The sequence below is a fragment of the Erpetoichthys calabaricus genome, chromosome 15 (genome assembly GCF_900747795.2).
Source record: "Erpetoichthys calabaricus chromosome 15, fErpCal1.3, whole genome shotgun sequence".
Taxonomy (NCBI): Eukaryota; Metazoa; Chordata; class Cladistia; order Polypteriformes; family Polypteridae; genus Erpetoichthys; species Erpetoichthys calabaricus.
In genome coordinates this window covers 92,574,776-92,594,623 of record NC_041408.2, presented here as the reverse complement: position 1 = coordinate 92,594,623, position 19,848 = coordinate 92,574,776, and the positions used below count along the sequence as shown (strand labels likewise).

General features: G+C 42.8%; 1 protein-coding gene across 8 annotated transcripts in view; it reads right to left on the bottom strand.

Moving 5' to 3' along the window:
• slc8a1b (solute carrier family 8 member 1b) overlaps window positions 1–19,848 on the bottom strand; it is a 258,252-nt gene that overhangs the window by 16,750 nt on the left and 221,654 nt on the right. For all 8 annotated transcript variants that reach the window (XM_051919132.1, XM_051919135.1, XM_028820462.2 and 5 more), the window contains 2 exons: window positions 17,932–18,062; window positions 7,176–7,275 (listed from right to left, as the gene is read on the bottom strand). In XM_051919132.1, coding sequence (XP_051775092.1) covers window positions 7,176–7,275; window positions 17,932–18,062 — 231 coding nt within the window. The remainder of the gene's footprint in view (window positions 1–7,175; window positions 7,276–17,931; window positions 18,063–19,848) is intronic.

The window sequence follows — 19,848 nt, the reverse complement described above, 5'->3', positions numbered from 1 at the left end:
AGGCATTTTATTTATTATTTACAGTACTTGGGCTCAGCCACTTTGTAAAGGCTTCATTCTTTACTACACACCCCATATGTGGAGGCAGAGGAAGTGTTGGAAATAATGGCATTAAAAAAACATTGGGCAGTGTGAACAATGCAGTATGCAACATTTTATGACCCACTTGTCTCTGGTGGGCTTAGAATGACTTAATGTAAAATTTTTATAATTTATGATTTTGCATGTGTAAATATTTGAGGGTGGCACAATAGCTCAGTGGTTAGCTCTGCTGCAGAGTGCTGGGCACAGACACTGTATGGTGTTGGCATGTTCTTCCTGTGTGCATGTTGGATTTCTGTGTGTGCACTCCATTGCTGCTCTAAGCTCCACTGGGCCACTTTATTGAGGGACTTAGACTTGGGAGGATGGGGGTTTCTCAGGAATGTGACTGGCAGGAGGAACAAAGGTGACCCAGGCTCCTCCGACATCCCATAGCTGTGCTGGACATGACAGACTGATGCTGTGTTGTGTGTGTGTTTGACAGTGGGCACTATCATTGACTGGCACCCTCTCTGGTTTGGCTCCTGCCGTGCCTCAAAAAGTTGTCAGCTCTCCACAGTGGTCAGTGTGGAATCCACATTACCATAACTGGCTGAGAGCTCATTGTAGAAAGGCGCTATATAGAAAAAAGACTGAGTGGTTGACCGATGTTGTCATTGATGTCTAAATGTACACCAACAACAACATTTATTTCTATAGCAGAGTTACTAATTCACATAACCTGCATGACTTCAGACAGAGGGACATGAACCCTGGTCTCCATCGTGTGAGGCAACAGCGCTACCACTGAGCCACCATAAATAAATAATAACAAAATGAGTGAGTATAAATAATTAAATGTGCCACAAAATATATTTTTGTTGCTTGTTCCTGTATGTATTTATTTAATTATTTCTTCATTTATTGATTTCAGTGACCCCCCCCCCCCCCCCACACACACACACACATATACACACAACATGAAATGAAAACTGTCACCTTCACTCATAAAAGCTTAGAGGGCGGGCTCTAACGAGTGCTGTTTTTTGATTGGTGAATTGTCTGTAAAGTGGCCGTATGCACTTTGCTTGACTTGGAAATTCCGTGGCTCACACGCATTCTCTAAGTTGTGCCTATGAGGGTCGGACACGAGTACAACAAAAAGTTGCCCCAGAATTCCTGTGCAGAGTGGCGGCATTAATTCAAGAAGCTCTGAATTCATCAATAGGGGTATTGCATCTGAAATGTCTGCTGTAAATGTGGCAGTTGATGGCTGAAGGCTTACACCCACTCTACCAAATATTCACCAATCAAAACACAGTACTCGCTAGGGCCCGCCCTCTCAGATTAGAGGTGTGAAAGTGACAGTTTTCATTTCATATTGTGTGCAGTGTCCCTGAAATAAATAAATAAAGAATCAAATAAATACATAAAGAAATAAGCAACAAAAAACCTTTCATGAAACGTTTTATATTCACATTTCATGTACTGTAATTATTTATCTATTGCCACATTTCACAGTACTTTTTTCTGCATATGTATTTATATATTTCATTTTTTCTGTAATATCCCTTGATTGTTATATCAAAAACAGAACTCTACTTGACACCCTGGCCCTCCACTCAACATAAACGGAGTCAGTTTTTGGTCTGTTGAACCAGGAAGTAGAGTGACAGACATATCATATGGTGAGCTGGTTGAGTGCCGTACTTTTTGGCAACACAACCATTTTTTCCCCATTTCCACTTGGGGGATTCCTCATGGTCAGGACCCACAATACTACTTTCTTATGTCTTACAAGGTTAATTTACACCACCAATCATATAAGGAAACAAGTCAAACATAATGAAGATGGAAAATTTTAGATGTCAGTGTGGAAAATTCATTCATCTTCCAAATCCACTATTCCAAAACAGGGTTGCAGGGGAGCTGGAGCCAATCTCTGCAAGCACAAGGTGTAAGGTAGGAACAATGTCTGGATGGGGGGTGAACACACACAAACACACTAGGGCCATTTCAGCATCACCAGTCCCCCGATTCTGTATGTTTTTGGGCTTTTGGAGGAAACCAGAGCAAATCAGGGAGAACGGTACTGCTAGACAGCAGCACTACAACTGTGCCACTATGGAAAATTCAAAGAGAAACAAAAAGATCGGAACAAGCAGCAGGTGGATAAGTGGATTGCTGCGACAACACGTGACCTGTGACCTCTGGTTCAATTTCAATAAGCCTCTGAGGGGATGATCCTATTTACATCCAGGAGGACAGATTTCAAATACTCGTAATAAGAAGGTGAAGAAGATGAGGAGGAGGAGGAGGAGGAAGAGAAATGGAGGTGCAGCCGCAGCGTGCCCGAGACAAGCTGTCACCGAGATGAGAGCGCTTGTGCATCTGTTGCTCTGCAGCATATAATTGGGATTTTCGATTTCTGTTTCATTACCGGAAGGATTACAAAAACATCCCTGAGCCGATTTCGTGAAATATTGCAAAGGGACTTTCCATGATATTGTGGTCTTGTAATGACCGCAAAATGAAGACTTGACCCAATTTAGAGGGTGGCAGAGAATTCGGATCTGAAATATTTCACCAGCACCACTTACCCTAAAGTCAACTTTTAAGGTTTAAAATTCAGAACCGTGTTAGAAAATCAAATGTCATAGTACGTCTGTGTTGGGCACACAAAAGGGTGCGGTGACAAATGCACACAGCTAGTAAAGTATCACTGTACTGTGCAATTTATAGCACTGAGAAACAAGCTTGAAAAACAAAACAATGACAATTATTATCCAAGCCTGAAGTTCTTGTATGTTCTTAGGGGTTGTGATTTGTTATACTGTAGTAGCCAGCATCTTATCCTAAACACAGGCGGGGCTGGACGGGTGATTGACAGGAAAATGTCCACCAGGTGCGCTGATCTTTCCAGGAACTTCTGGAACATTCTCAACAACATTTTTTTGTTGGTGGTGACACAGATGACTTGTGCACAAATGTATCAAAGTCAGCATGTGTGCCACTTTGGAGGACAGATGCCTTCACTGTGCAGTTAGACAAGGCCACTTGTACTGATGAATGTGAACCATCAAGATAAGGAAATCCAATCTGAGCAAAAAAAAAGCGGAACTGAGCGATGAGGCTTATAATGTGAGCGTAGCCTTTTTTATAATTTTATTTAGCACAGCCAACAAGTTAAGCTTGCAAGAAAAAAAATTAGTCACGGCCAGTTTGAAATGTGATCAGTACTTCAGATTCCAGCAGAGGGCACCCCAGTATGTCATGTGCCATTGGGTTCACAAAGTGATAAACAGCAGAGGTGTGCTGCGTGTTTTTGGTTCTATTCATGAAAAATGGGTCGCATGACAGACATGAATGATTGGTTAAAAGGGGTTACTGCATTTGGCTATGCAAAAGGGCATACTGTACAGGAAGTTGCAGAGTGTGCGAGTGCGTCAAAGGGTACTGTCCCACAAATCTTTAAGCAGTAGCTGATTGTCGCTGAAACTGCGCTAATAAGACACTGTGACAGCAAACTGCTTTGCCAACAGGCAAGAACTGCTGCATACAGTCAACGCAGGCCCAGAACAAGCTATTTCTGAGTGAACACTCATCACATGCCATTGATAACTGGAGCGGGGTACTTATTGGCAACAGCTGCACGGTAACAGTGGGCACAGAGTCACAAACGCTGGACCATTGACACCTGGAAGTGCGTTATCTGGTTTGATGAGTTCTTTTCTGCTTGTACTCGAATGATGCAAGGTGACCGACATGTTGTAAACTGAATGAACACTCCAAGAGGACTGTGTCCAAGGTGCTTTCAAGCGGGAGGGACTCTCTGATGTTCTGGTGGTGTTCAAGTTATGAGGAAATGGGTCCTTTGGTTTAGGCGACAATGTACTTAAATCAGAAGTGCTACATTGGTCTTCCGAGCGTCCATGTATTTACCTTTTGAGCTTCATCTCCAGAGTCAACACAGGATGGCTACCCAAGTCTTCCAAGACGATAATTGCCAAAGCAGAAGATTCTGAAGCATCGTCACATCTCACAATCTGGTTGAACCACAGGATTTGCTGCTAGAAGAGTGGATGAAAATTGACGTCGCCTACATCCACAAACTGGTGGCGTCCATGCTAGACAGAAGTGCAGCTGTTCTTTGGGCTCACGGAGGAGTTACGTACTATTTGATAAGATTTAACCAGGCATGATCAATGTTTCTATCTGGCGAGCTTATTTTTTTTTTCAGTTTTGCAGAGTACTGTGCAATTTATATGCCACTTACAAAACAAAACACGTACAGTGGATTCAGAAAATCTACAGATGCCTTCACTTTCTGTACATTTTATTGTGGCAGATTTAAAAATGGTGTAAAACAGGATATGGAGGGAAAGGCATCCCAGCTGGGTTGGTTGATGGTATCCTTCCCTGGCATGTCCCCCCAATATGCCCCCTCTGGTATGGGTGTCCCTATTGGGGTCCTTGTTTGCCGCAAAAGGTAGCAGCTAGGTTCAGGCTCCCCTGTTCTTATGAGGCTCTGCTTGACCAAGACATGCTTCTGGGAGGACATTTTGTTACAACGAAAGTACTCCAGAGTATGGCTTAAAAGGAGAATCTAAGCCTCGCCCCGGGAGTCAAAGTCTGGAGAGAAGAAAGACGAAATTTGTGTGGAGAGGAGTGCAGGAGAAAGAAAGAAAGTACGAAAGGAAAGATGGAAAGAAGGACAGGATTGTGTTGTACTATACTGTTCTGAACTGACTTAGGGTGTACTCACACTAGGCCTGTGTGTTCCGTATCATGCCCAAGTGCAATTGTCCCCCCCTCCCTACTTCTACTCTGGCCTGCACTCACACTGCGCTTGATGTTCTGGGTGGGCCTGGACATGCTTTCATCATGACCATGCGACTTTGTGTACAGCCAAAACACGATCTGAACATGGTGTGACAGCTTGCAGGTCAAAATGATTTTACTTATTTTGTGGTTGTTTTGGAGTCATGGAGGGCAGAATGAAGCTCTGCCCTCTTACAGATTTATTGTGTGTGCAGCACAGCATCTTGCTGTTAAACAAGCTGCACGTCCAAGAAGATTTTAACAGTAACAAATGATGTTAAGGGAGGAATTTTGGCAGTTTTTCTTGATAACTGAGATTCACGTTCATGTGTAAGGTGAGAATAAAAACCTGCATTTAACTCAAAAGATATCGAATGAAATGAGAATTGCACTATCTGACTTGTTGTGTCATCGATGTTATGCCTGTTTTCCGTGCTCGGGCACGTTTAGCGATCACACTGTTCCTGAATGCTACTGAACCGTGCTTGGGCCCACCTCTTCCAAGCAGGCAAGGGTACGGTACGGTTGGCCCGGCACGGAGTGACCACACTAGTCAAACAAACTGGACAAACATGCTCGGGCATGGAAAGAATTGCCAGTACACCCTTAAAAGGAGTACGACAAAGGCACTTTGTCAAATAAACTTGAACCCGGGCATATGTGTTGGCAGTTGTGTCTGGGGTTCAGTGTTACCCCCTATAGGCCAGAAATGGGCAAAATACAGCATTTAATACTAAAATAATGGTGTGCTGGTAATGGGCATTCATTCATTCATTCATATTTCTCTCTCTTCGCTTATAGTTTGTTAATGATTATATTTTAGGCATATAGTATTTAGACTTTATTGGTAATAGATATCTCTACTTTTTAATCCTCAAACGACACTGCGTGGGGGCTTGTTTTGTTTTGGACATGCTCTGTCTCTAGGTATTGTCAGAGGACCGGGACTTTGTGAAGTGGGGTTCAGCCTCACGTGGGGAGGCAAAAGGAGGGGGTGGGGAGATACGGAGGAGAGGGAAAGAGAGCAGGCTATATCTAATCTATACTTTTAATTCTTATAATTATAACTACCAACATAACAATAGGCTTCATGGTAATAACTTGTGGGGAAATTGGAAATTAAGGTTAAAGCTGTCTCACTTCCAGTTAAGACTATAAAATGGCATCAAAAATTCAGAATCAATGACACCATGATGGGACAGTTAACTTTGTGAGTTGGAATGTTAAGGGCCTGAATCACGAATTAAAGAGAAAGAAAGTATTCTCTCACCTAACAGGTTTAAACGCTAAAATAGTATTTTTACATTCATATTTCTCTTCTTCTGGGGAGTGTCACAGTAGCAACATGCTCAGCTGGGCTGATAAGGCCATTTTATCCTTAAATACTTTCTCCAGTCCTTCTTGATAAGCAAAACTTATCAAGAAAAATAATTCCCCCAGCATGCTCTTCATTCCTCTCCCAGCTGGCCATATCTTGTACACCTTTTGTGAAAGGCAACCAGGGGCACCCAGACTACATGTCCACACCACTACAAGTGGCTCTTCATCTGGAGAAGACGTGCATCAGCTACATCGTGATCATGAGTGGCCATTCACCCTGTTACTGAGAGTAAGACCAGCAACCTTATGCAAAAACTTGTAATTGAGATCTCATTCCTTCATTCACTGCTCAAAGCTTGTGACCATAGGCGTGGATTGTGAATGGACCTAAAATTAGATTGAAGAATGTGCCAAAACCAGAAAAAACTGGTAAGAATAAATAAATCAAATGACATGAAACCAGAGAGGTTTAGGAGTGGTTATGTTAGACATTGTTAAAAATAATAACAAATTCCTTGAACGTCTACCATCTGTGTAGACTTGGGTGATTGCGCTCTCTAAATACAAGGAGTGGCACCTGAACCTCACTTTGAGAAGTTAAAATTCTACAGTGCATTACTAGCCCTGCATTTTGAGTAACATGAGCAGTTCTGGTCAGCAGTGTAGAAGTAGATGCCTGAAGGCTGTTCCAAAAACTGCAATGAGAACTGCAATGAGATTCCTTTTTACACTTATGAACATAAACACTCGTCTGTTTATCCAATATTCTGAAGTCAGCCTAATCTGAAAAATAATATTTGGCAGCTTGGGGATTTCAAAGCAATGAGGACATATTGATCAAATGATCGATTTGTGGATGAATCAACAGGGCTTCAAAGATTACCAGAAGAAGTTTTTTTGCTCTTAAATTCTGATGAGGTTTCATGTTTTTGCTTACAAATTCCAGAATAAAAAAGAAGGTGAACGGCGTATGGAAGCATAGGTTCACTGCAGAATACATGAAGTGTTCTTACCAGCGCTGACGGTGATTGCCTCAATAAACTGGTCTCTCCAGCTGTTAGTGCCCACCAGCAAGGCCAGGTTTGTCTTCTTGATGAGTTTATCTACTGTACTCTGTGCAGGGAGACACAAAAAACAAAACAAAACACTTTTAACACAGGCTGCCATCAAACACAGTAGTCTTTCTAATATTATATTTAGCCTTTTCCCCCAAATATTCATACACAATCTTGCAGTTATGGAGAATGGGTTGCCTGTCAATGAGGGTGAATAGCTGAAACATTTTCTGAGAGGTGAATTTACCAGTTCCTCCCAGTTCAAATGTGTTTCTAATCCAGGAGTTCTGACAGTGCCAGGCTTCTGTTGATTAGTGTGACTCATCCACATCTTGGATCTGTCAAGCACGTTAGGATTCTTCCAGAAGAGGAAGGGATCAAAATGGCAATTATTCTTTTGTAGTGAGTGACTTCAAAGGGCGAACGGGCTTAGAGCGGTCCATGCATAAGTTAGGGGACTTTAAACCAAAAGACCAAAGATTGGCAACCAAACAAAAAGGCACAACAATGTCAAAGTCACTTGATGGGTAAAGGTGGATAACCTAAAGTTGTTATGGACTGATGTTTGTTGATTCCTGTTTTCTGTTTTGTATAATTACGATTTATTTTGATTAATATTTTTCACTGTTATTTTATTTTATTGTTTATTTTGCCTGTCATCATCCTCCTCTGCCTTCAACACTGTGAATGATCACATCCTCCATGCCATACTCTCTGACCTTGGCATCACTGGAACTGCCCTCAGGACTTGGGCAGGTCCTTCAGTGTGTCCTGGTGAGGGGAGATGTCAAGGGTGCACTAGGAGAGCACACTGATTCCCCAAGGATCGGTGATGGGTCTTCTCCTCTTTTCTCTGTACACCTCCTCTCCAGGCTCTATCACCCAGTCCCATGGTTTCTCTTATCAGTGTTATGCCAATGATACACAGCTGTACTTTTCATTGCCACCTGAGGACCACACAGTATCAGCTAGAAATTCTGCATGTCTCAGTGATACACCCTAGCAATGCTGGAAGCGGACCTAACAATGGAAATAAACATTGGCCTTTAGTAACCCAAAATCATACCATATCATGACAGTGTGTATATAAGTAGTGGGCTCAGGTGGGGAAGGTCGTGCTTTACTAATATTCTGGAGTTCCAATGAAAAAGCAACAGAAGCAGACAAGAAGAGATGTGTATATGAGATTATTTATCTTGGCTTTCAGAAAGCTTTTGATAAGGAACCACATGAGAACTTAGTAATAAAAAGAAAGCAAGTGGGAATTCAATACATGATGTGTAGGTGAGTGAGAAATTGGCTCAAACACTGGAAGTACAGAGTTATGGTGAGAGAAACTGCATCAGAATTACAGGATGTTAAAGGGGACAGTGGTGGGGAACTCTTTTTAGTATACATAAATGACTTGCATGAAAATACAAACAATAAGATGTTAAAGTTTAAAGATAATAACAGACTAGGAGAAAAGGGCAGAAATTGACGGATCATCTAAATTGTTACAGAGAGACATGGACAGCATACAGGCTTGGAGAGATTTGTGGGCAATAAGATTTAAAAATGTAATAACATCACACATGGAACGAGAAATGGAAAATACGAATACACAATTACAGGTCTGAATCTTGAAAGTACCCCTTATTGAAAAGACCTGGTAATTATGGACTGGTCACTATCTACTGTACATCCAGACCAGACATTGGACAGAAGTGATCAAGAAGACTAGTAGGTTATATAGCATCTTAATGTGTAGAGTATAAATCAAAGGAGGTTATGCTTAAACTATATAACTCACTAGTGAGGCCTCATCTGCAGTACTGTTTTGGCAGAATCTGAGATCCCATTACAGTTTTTGTAACAGCATACGCCCTTTGCCTTCAGGGATGTGCCATCTATTTCTGTACTGAATATTTGACAGACATGAACTGTAAACATTACTCACAATACAGCGTCAGTGTCGGTGGCATGTCCAAGGGAGGTGCAGGTGCCATCCCTTGTATTTAGAAAAAGCAATCACCCCAGTCTACAAAAATGACAGAGGTTAAAGGAATTTGATTTAAAAAAAATACATCTAACATATTAAAAAAATGACACACCAATACTAGAAAAGGTCTGGAGGAGATCAAGGAGGACAGGTGGAAAAGGTTGAGGCAAATAAAGATTAAGAAGTGACATGACTGAAGTGTTTAAAATTATGAAGGGAATGAGTAAAGGTGACCCCAACTGTTACTATAAAATTCACTGTTTAACAAAAACACTGGGACATGGAAACTTGCGAAGGGAAGATTTTGCACAAATATTAGAAAGTTTTTCTTCAAATTAACTTCATTGTTAAAGCCTGTTTCTATCAGCTCAGGGTATTGGCTAATATCAAGCCCTTTCTTTCTGTACATGATTTTGAAACAGAAATTCATGTGCTTGTCTCTTCTTGGCTTGACTACTACAACTCATTTTAAATTGGAGTTAATCAGTCATCCCTTGCTTGTCTTCAGCAATTCCAGAACGCTGCTGCCAGGCTTCTAACAGCCACTCAAAAACAGAATCACATCACACCAGTCTTCGCTTCTCTTCACTGGCGTCCTGTTCGGTACAGGATTGAGTTTAAAATTTTACTGTTTTGTTTTGAAGTCCATGAATGGTTTAGCCCCCATTTATCATAAAGATCTTTTACACCCTCTTTCACAATCACTGAGGTCCTTTGAGCAGATTTTACTGGTTGTGCCAAGTTTTCGAGCATAGAGGGGGCTGTGTTTTTGCAGTAGCTGCCCCTAAGCTTAGGAACACTCCACCATTTTATATTAGGTCAGCACCAACTTTGGTCTTCTGATCTTTTTGCCATAGCTTGATAAACTTAAGTATTTATTTTTGCTGTTTATATATATATATATATATATATATATATATATTGTGGTGCCCGGCGGGTGTCCATGCCCGGCTGGGACGCCTAGGAGGAGTGGAGGAGGGCTTGTGCCTCCTCCAGGACACGAGGGGGCGTCCTCCCTGGTGGCTTTGGGGACCACGGGTACGGAGCTTAGAAGCTCAACCCTGTAGGGGCCCGTGGTCACCGCCAGGGGGCGCCCCGATGCCTTGGGAACATTGTCCCTCAGTACTTCCGCCACACCGGGAAGTGCTGGGGGGAAGAGACTTGAGGGCACCCGGTGGACTTCCGGCTTCTCCTTGGGAGCTTCCGCCACACAGGGGTGTGGCTACGGAAGTCCTGAGGATGCACCTGGAGCCCATCCGGGGCACATAAAAGGGGCCGCCTCCCTCCAGTCAGGAGCGAGAGTCGGGAGGAAGAAGACGAAGTGTGTTGGAGAGGAGTGGAGGCGGACCAAAGAGACTGTGAAAGGCATTGTTGTGTGGCCAAGACTTTAAGGGGTGATTGGTGCTTTGTGCACTGGGTTGGGCACTTTATTGTAAATATGGTGAATAATAAACGTGTGGTGGACTTGAATACGGTGTCCGTCTGTCTGTGTCCGGGCTGCGTATCACAATATATATAAAATATATATATATATATGCATGTATACACTAGCTGTCCCCTGTGGCTCTGCCCGTGTAGTAGTGAAACAGAACTAAAAATCATCCATCCATCCATTTTCTAACCCGCTGAATCTGAACACAGAGTCACGGGGGTCTGCTGGAGCCAATCGCAGCCAACACAGGGCGCAAGGCAGGAACCAATCCGGGCAGGGCACCAACCCACCGCAGGACACACACACACACACACCCACACACCAAGCACACACTAGGGCCAATTTAGAATCGCCAATCTACCTAACCTGCATGTCTTTGGACTCTGGGAGGAAACTGGAGCACCAGGAGGAAACCCACGCAGACACGGGGAGAACCCTTACTACTGCGAGGCAGCAGCGCTGCTGCCCTCTTTAAAAATCAATAAAAAAAAATGTAATAATTTGTATTGAGAAAAATTTATATTCTGCGGTGGGTTGGCACCCTGCCCGGGATTGGTTCCTGCCTTGTGCCCTGTGTTGGCTGGGATTGGCTCCAGCAGACCCCCGTGACCCTGTGTTCGGATTCAGCGGGTTGGATAATGGATGGATGGATGGAAAATTTATATTGATAGCTTTTTTATCCGAGGGCCACTTGATATAGAATTTTTTTGGTTTTGCTATCAGGGGCGAGAATGTAGCAGTGATCTCTTTGCCAAAAGTGTAAAAAGTTGGCAAGGTATCTCTGGCCAAGCGGAAGGCAGGTACACTTCAATGTCAAACGTTGGCACTGTATCTGATCGTGTTCAGCTCTGATGGGAGAGCATCTCCCGCGTAGGGAGAAAAGCACGTGGCCGTGATATCTCTGCCAATGAGCAGATGCCCTCTAAAACACACACAGCTGTGTTCTCTCTCTCTCAAAAATGTCAAATGTTACTCCTTAATAATCTCTAGATGATAATGTCTGCTGAACAAACAGGTACTGCAGGCTAAGCAGAAGCAAGGTATGCTCCAACACATGATGAGAGGTAGAACGACTTGAATGGAGGCTGGCGCATGAGTGAGGAGGGTCTCAGGAGGTGCCTACTCCTGAGGTCCTGCCTCCCCCTTCCCTTGAACCACAGCCTGTCTCTCGGATTTGCGCGAATTAATCCGTGCCGCAACTGAACTATAATACTTAACACGATGAGAGAAGTTGCAAAATCAACCAGAATGTTCAAGCAAATTATAGAAAAAACCCGATCTAAATCCGTTAAATAGTCCTCTTGTGAAACATACAGACAGATGGACAGACATACATCGAGGAGGAGAGGTTGGGAGCGTGCTCTGATTACAGTGCGTTGCCGCACCCACCACAGAACAAACCACCCTTATTGAGATCCGAGTGCAGTCGTGCAACAGGTGACACCGCAGCACCTCACTGAAGAGAGTGAGGTTTTTTACAGTGGCTGGAGTGCCAATCCTGACACCAACCTCCAGGTTTTCCCTACAAGTTGGAGGGCGGGATGCAGATTAACATCATACCCAGGACCCTGACTTGACTTCAAGCAAAGATCCACAGACACACAGAATAAATTATCAAGTAGTGTGGTGGACAGTTGGACTTTAGGGAACTTAAAATCTTGAAATGATGTTATTTTGGACAATCTCAGTGAATAGTATGGACATTGTTGTCACAATTGTTCTAATGTTCTAATATAACAAAGACACAGCCTTTACATTTTCTCTCAAACTACCACCCAGCTTGGATGACCTTTTCCAGAATGATCACAACAGACACTTGATTATATCATAAGTGTGCAAAGAAAATCAAAAAAATAGTAAAAATGGAAATAATAACAAAATAAGATTTTGCAGTTTCTGGCAGGGGTTAGTGTAATGAAAATAAACAGAAAATGCACATATTCTCTCTGCCACCAGCTGGGGTCACTGATTGCAAAACTCCCCACCATAAGGAGGAGCTTTTCTTGAAGACACACAAACTCCAGAATTGCTTTGAATTACCAGCAGGCGGCCAGGAAGGTTGTCTGCCTTTGACAGGACCGGCTGCTAATTATGGCAGTGGGTAGTAGCAGCTGACAGGCAAAATCCACAGATCATTCCTGATACGAACTGCACTGTTAATTTCAAGGACCAAAAGTAATAAAAGACGAGTTGAGAATTTATTCACTAGGAGTTATGGTAAAAACTTCATTTAGCAGCGCACACCCCTGAGCCAAATGTGCAGGCGGAGGTGTAAAACTCAAGTCAATTGTTATGTTAAATATAGCGCCTCTCAACACGAGCATTCTTAAAACGTGTTTGGCAGGGTAAGTATGTCTTCAGTACTGCTGACAAAAAGAAAAAGAGGATAATTTGCTCTCATTAGAACCCATGAGTGTTACTCTTTTATAATGACCGAGGCTGCTCTACATGCTTCTGGAAACTTTGACTTTATTCTTAATCCTCAGCCTTGTCCTCATTAGAGGCAAGAACTCTCAGCAGATCTGTCAAGTGTTGCTGCATCTACCCTATACTGTTGCTCTTATTAACAACTGATTTTAAAGCTTTTTTTTCCTGTATGTGTCTATCTCAGCAATGAGCCTTTAATTTATATAGCACCTTTCTGGGTGACCTTGTCCAGACCTGCCTTACAACATAAAATACAAGCAGAGTTTACAAAAGCGATTTTATTTTTTGTTTACACAGCAGGTGAAACACCATGATTAAGTAATGATCATCTGGCAGAACAAAAGATGCTTGAAGTTGTTTGACAGCAAAGGAAATAAAGACCAGGAGAAGGCAGGACATTAAAGGGAGCTGAGTGACCCGTGGACAGGGAACAAGCCAGATTCAAAATAATTGTAAGGGCAGGAGATGCCTCTCAAAGCCCTGTCTTCCATTTAAAAGCTTGATCCTGTGTGAACAATGAACTGTTTTTCTGGAAGTACAGTCATATGAAAATGTTTGGGCAAAATAGACTTGCAAAAACAAAACACTTATGAATCACTGCTCTAAGGCCATTAGAAAGAAGGCTGTGGAAGTCTAGAACTCTGGCAAGGAATTAAAAAATATCTCCAAATTATTTGAAATCCATCACTCCACTTTAAGGAACATCACCTACAAGTGGCGAAGATTTCAAATGACTGCTAATTTGTCCAGGACTGGCCAGCCCAGCAAATTCAGCCCATACTGACAGAAGGCTCCAAGAACTCCAGCATTTCATTGCAGGATCTGCAGGTAACTCCTGTAACAGTTGCTGTCAATGTCCATGCATCTACAATCAGAACGAGATTGGACAAATTTAACCGACATTTGAAATGTGTTGGGGAAAAAGTCAGAAAGAACATCGGAGCATGACAACTGTTTGCCACTGAACGTCTAGGCAAAGACCAGGCCTTCTAGAATGATGTCCTCTAGGCAGATGAATCAAAGATGGAGTTGTTTGGCAAGCACAGTAACAATGGACATGTTTGATAGCATTTCAGGAGAAGACCCTCATACCAACTGTGAAGCACAGTGGTGGAAATGTTCTGATTTTGGTTTGCTTTGCTGCCTTAGAGCCTGGGATGCTTGAGTCTACTAGACATTCTACATGAAAGTGTGTTTGTGGAGAATGTGAGGCCATCTGTCCTAAAATTTAAGTTGAACTGGATATGGACATTCCAACACAATAATGAAATGAAGAACACTAGTAAATCCACCAAGGAGTGGCTCAAAAAGAAGAAATGGAGGATTAAAGACTGGCCTGGTCAAAGCCCCTGTTTTAACTGCTTGGGGGGATTTGAAACGGTTAGGACATTTATGCTCAAGAAGAATTAAAGAAAACAGGAGGCACCAGAGCACAACGTGAAGTGCCACAGCAAAGGAACTGAATACTTTTAGGAATGAGAGATTTCAGTTTTCGATTTTTAAAAAATTTGCAAACCTTTCTGAAAACTTGTTGTCACCTTGTCATGATAGGTTATTGAGTGTAGGTTGATGGGCAAAGAAGGCAAACGTAATGTTGGCGGACAGCTGGGGCCTTTGCCCGGCTGGGAAGCCCCTATAATGGAAGGTTTGGGAGAGAGCGCGTATCCAGAACATTACCTCCCGCGGAGCCCTAGACGGCAGCCCTCCTGCCGTACAGCAGTACCATGGGTTTTTGAAGCTCAACCCTGCTGGGGCCCGTGGCCACTGCCAGGGGGTGCCTGGAGAGATGCTGAGCCTTTAATTGCAGCACACCCAGAAGTGCTGCCAGAACTGGGTCAAGGAGCCAGCAGTCAATACTGCGGGAGTCAAAGTCGGGTGGGAAAAGACAAAGGATGTCAGGAGGAGTGGAAGAGTGGAGAAGAAGAGGAAGAAGAAGAGGGCTGTGTGTGCTGAACTGTGTTGTGCTTGTGAGAAACGGGGAAGGTGTTTCCCACGAGGGAAAAATAAAAAAATAAAAGCGTGTGCTTACACTTGTGCCTCTGTGTCTGTGTCGGGTTTGGGCAGCAGGAGCGCCCACTGCAGGCCACAGTATCCATTTAAAATTAAATCTACAGCACAATAAAGTGTGCAGAAACTGAAGGGGTCTGAATACTTTCTGAATCTACTGCATATAAAATATACATGGCTAGACTCCAAAACTGAAGGCACAGTGGACTTCTAGACCTCTGAACCTCAATGCCTGCTGCCCTCCACAATGGACAGCTTGGTGGGTGGCGGCGGTGACGGTAACAAATGAGTCTTGAAGCAGAGGCTCCGAGCAGCTGACATTTCAGGCAAGATGAGGCCCGCATGCTGGAGCTCACCAAGGACAACGGTCTATTCACTTGCGCTCCAAAGGCATCCAGCAGCCGCATTCACTTCTCGGGAGGGCACAGTGTGGCCCGCCCGTTATTTCATTTTCCGTATTCAAGTCCCTCGTTGCTTCTCTCCTGCGCTACAAAGAGTTCCCTAGTGCTGGGCTTCCCAGCTTTCACATTGAACTCAGCTTACATATTCAAAGAAAAAAGTGGATACCTTTAAAAACAAGGCAAAGAAAGATGTGATAATGAAAAGATCAGATGTGCCAGACGTACCAAGGTCAAAACAGTCCACCTTCCCTTGAGATCTGCACGACATGTCCAAAAGGGGTGCTCAGTGTTGGCTGTTATATGAAACACTTGGCATAAGGATAAGTGAGAGACTGATACAAAGATAACACCCTGAATTAACAAAAACACAATTGGGGGGGGGCACAGGCCTCAAATGAGGGGGCTGTACTCCTGGTCTGCGGAATGTCATACACGAGATTGCAATGGATAAATGAGCAGCAGGCTGTACTCGGACGTCTTATTTTCCAGGGACACTCTATATTTTTTAACTGCTGTTTACGTGATATTATTAGTATGTCTGATTAATGCTTGCAGGTCATCTGCTCCTTCACAGTGCAGCACCTCGATGCACTCTGAGATGAAGGAGCAGTTGGTGATTCTAATAGCAAAGATGTGTGAACTTAACCTGCACATAACGACCCCCTTTTTTATGGTTATGAACACAAATGGTTCCATTGGGACTGTTTGAGGACAAAAAAAATAACAGGACTTTTCCAGTATTTTTCGGCCCTCTTAGACCCTTCTTTTCTGTGCAGTTTGGGTACCCATGCAGTGCCATGGGGCCCTAAATGGTTGCTTAGCCTGGCTCTCACCATGGACTGGCACCCGTTAATGGTGACCTCCCACCAAGTTCAGGCCTGGGGAGCAGACCTGAAGCTTGGCCCAGATGCAAAGGGAAGACTAGCCACAATATTAAACACAGCAATGGGCTGCTGTGCATCAGGTTGAAAACACCATAACACTCTCTACTTTCTATTCTCTCTCCCCCACTGACGTTTCCAAACTCCTCTCTAGTTGCCCACTATCTGTCCACTTGACTTTGTCCCCTCACATTTTCTCTCCCTCACTCACTACTGCAGTTACACAAGTCATCAGCAACTCATTTAGCATAGGCACCTCATAGTCAAACAGCCCCTTTCCTCAAGTAAGTAATTACACACCAGTGTCTCCCCTCTAATTTCTATCCAAAACACTGGAATGTGCCATCGCTAACTAAGTCTCTTCCTTCCTTCTACAGAATAGACGGCTTGATCTTAATCAGTCAGATTTCAAGATGGGCCATTCTACCAAGACAGCTCTACTCACTGTTGTCAGCACATTACGACTGGCTAGAGCTACCAACTTGTCATCTGTCCTCATCCTTTAAGATCTCTCTTCTACCTTTGGCATGGTCAACCATCAGCTCCTTCTTGTCCCCCTCTCTCCCTGCAGAGGACTACACAGTACCAGCTAAAGTTTCTGCGTGTCTCACTGATATTTGAACCTGGATAAAGGAGCACCATCTCCAACTCATGCTGGAAAAGACAGGCCTACCTTGTTATCCCAGCTCATCCATATATTCAGCAACCCACCTCTGCTCAGCTTGGTTCACTATCATTAACACCGGCCCAGTCAGTACACAACCTTGGGGTGGTGACTGACGATCAGTTGTCCCTCGCTAATTATGTCGCTATGGTCTCTCAGTCTTGCCGATTTATATCAGTCAGAACATACCTGATGGAGTTTGAGGCTTTGGTCCTGTCACATTTGGATTACTACAACTCTTTGCTGGCAGAGGAGCAGTATGTGTCACCAAGCCACTGCAGATGATTCAAAATGCAGCGGCACATCTGGTGTTCAACCAGCCGAGACCTGCACACCTCACACCTCTTTTCAGATCATTACATTGGCTCCCATTAGTGACATGTATTACGTTCAAATCCTTGAAGCTTGGCTACTGACTAGTCACTGGGTAAGCTACTATATATATGGACTCACTCATGAGGTCCTCTGCTCCTTCTTGCCCACTGAGGTCTGCTGGTGGTGCCACATCAACATGGCATTAAACTTCAGTCCAGACTCTTTTTACGTGTTGCTCCTGGCTGGTGGAATGTCTCCATATGAACTGCTGACTCCCTCAATGTATTTAAGAAGCGTTTGAAGACTCTTGTTCTGTTCTGAGAATTTCTCTCTAACTGATGAAGTTCTTGTTACTAAGTAAGTGTAACTAGCAGATATTTTCTTCTGAGCTCTTCACTTGTGGTGTTCAATTTTGTACCCTTGTCCAGTCATACTTGTTCACAAATGGCGCCCGAGACTGATCGTTACTTGATTATGTTTATCACATTTATAAGTCGCTTTGGATAAAAGCATCTGCTAAGCAAATACATGTAAATGTAATGTGACAGTCAATGAGCTGATGGTCCCTTAAATAATGTGCTGATCAAAAAGAAACTCAGGCTGTACCTTGAATTCATATGACTCCTCAATTATGACCTCCAGTTTGACATGCTCGCCCAGAAGGGGGCGCCCCATCTCAGCGATGCGCCGCTCTTCCTCCTCTTTGCTGGTAAGAGGCTGCAACTCCTCTCCTTCTTCTGCAAGAGAAAAGCAAAAGAGCTCCTTATCAGAACAAAATGCCAGCCACTGAGCGAGCGGCACATCGGTGACATGGAAAGAATGGGCAGGGTAAGCGATGATCAGGCACACATGGAGAGCACATTCAGGCCTGGGTGGACAGCACATGTTACTGCGGGCAATACCAACCTGTACAGGCCAGAACTGCTGGACAAAATGGCTGGAGGATCATAAAGCTGAAAGGAAAGAGCTGACTGAAGACTACGCTGGCCATTGCTGGCTCCTTTTGTATTTTTACTCTTTTTTTACTAGCAGGGGGTGCAATTTAAGATCTCTGTGCTTCAACTGTGAAGTTTTTGTGGATGTTACTGCAGTCCATCATATCTGCATAACTGTCTTCATTACTGCAGTTCTGGTAATTTGAGGTCATTGCATCAGACTTGAAAGCTTACAACTTCAGAAGGAACTCCAGAAACAAGGCAGAAGGGTCCGAAAACATGGACAAAGCAACGGAAATTTTAAAGATAAAGTGGAACCCGCTGCAAATGGTGGGCACACAGCTATCTAGGTCAGTCTTTATGAAGTGGCTTTGGACATCAGAAGATTAAAAGGAAATTGATATGTAAGCTGACCTCTAAAATGGAAGGAGAAGGAGCGACATGGGATCACCATTCTGACCTGGACAATGTATGTTATATATAAATGAGTGCTGGGCAAAAATCAATGAAGAACTGAAACCAATATAGAAGATGAACCTTTACAAAGAAAAGATGTCTGGCAGACATGAAAGGCACTGCATCATAGACTTAGATATGAAACTTACCATATGATAGGTGTCAAAAGACACTATATAATAAATAGATCTGAAAGTCACCATATATAATAGAAAATAGAAAATGAAACCTACTATGTACCATAGATTTGAAAGGATCTACTGTATATAATAGTGAGAGTGGCACTACATTATAGATTAATTTGAATAATACACTATTACATAGGCAGATAAACAGATACAGATGAAAGGCACTATATAAAAGACATGAAAGACACCATATAATATGGATAGATCTGAAAGGCACACATAATAGATGTATATGAAATGTACGATACTGTATGATTGATTTCAAAAGACACCATATATTAGACAGACAGACAGATTTGAAAAGATCTACAGTATATAGTGGCTAGAGAGGCACTAAATCAGATTGATTTGAAAGTTCCACCATAATACATAGGAACTAGATAAATACATAGAAATGAAAGGCACTATATGGTAGATACAACAGGCACCATATAATGTGTAGATTTGAAAGAGAAACGTAATACATAGATATGAAAGCATTATGATAAATAGCTAGTAAAAGAACTACAATAGATATGAAAGTTAGTATATGATGGATAGAAAAGGCACTATGTAACATACATAGATTTGAAAGACACTATATAATACACATATATGAATGGTTTCACTTGATAAATAGATAGGAGAGATGCTACATAATATGTAGACATGAAAGACAGTAAGTGACAAATAGGAAACATATAGATGTGAAGTGCACTGTGTTATAGATAGATGTGAAAAGTACTATACGGTAGATTTTAAAAGACACTAATAAAATAAATACTCAGGTTTAAAAGGCACTATAAAATAGACAGATAGGTGTTTTACAATAGATAGATATGAAATGTACTATATGCTGCATTTGAAAAGGAACTATAATAGATTTGAAAGATGCAAAATAATTCATAGGTAGATAAATAGATAGATATGAGATGCACTATATAATGGATAGATCTGAAAGACGC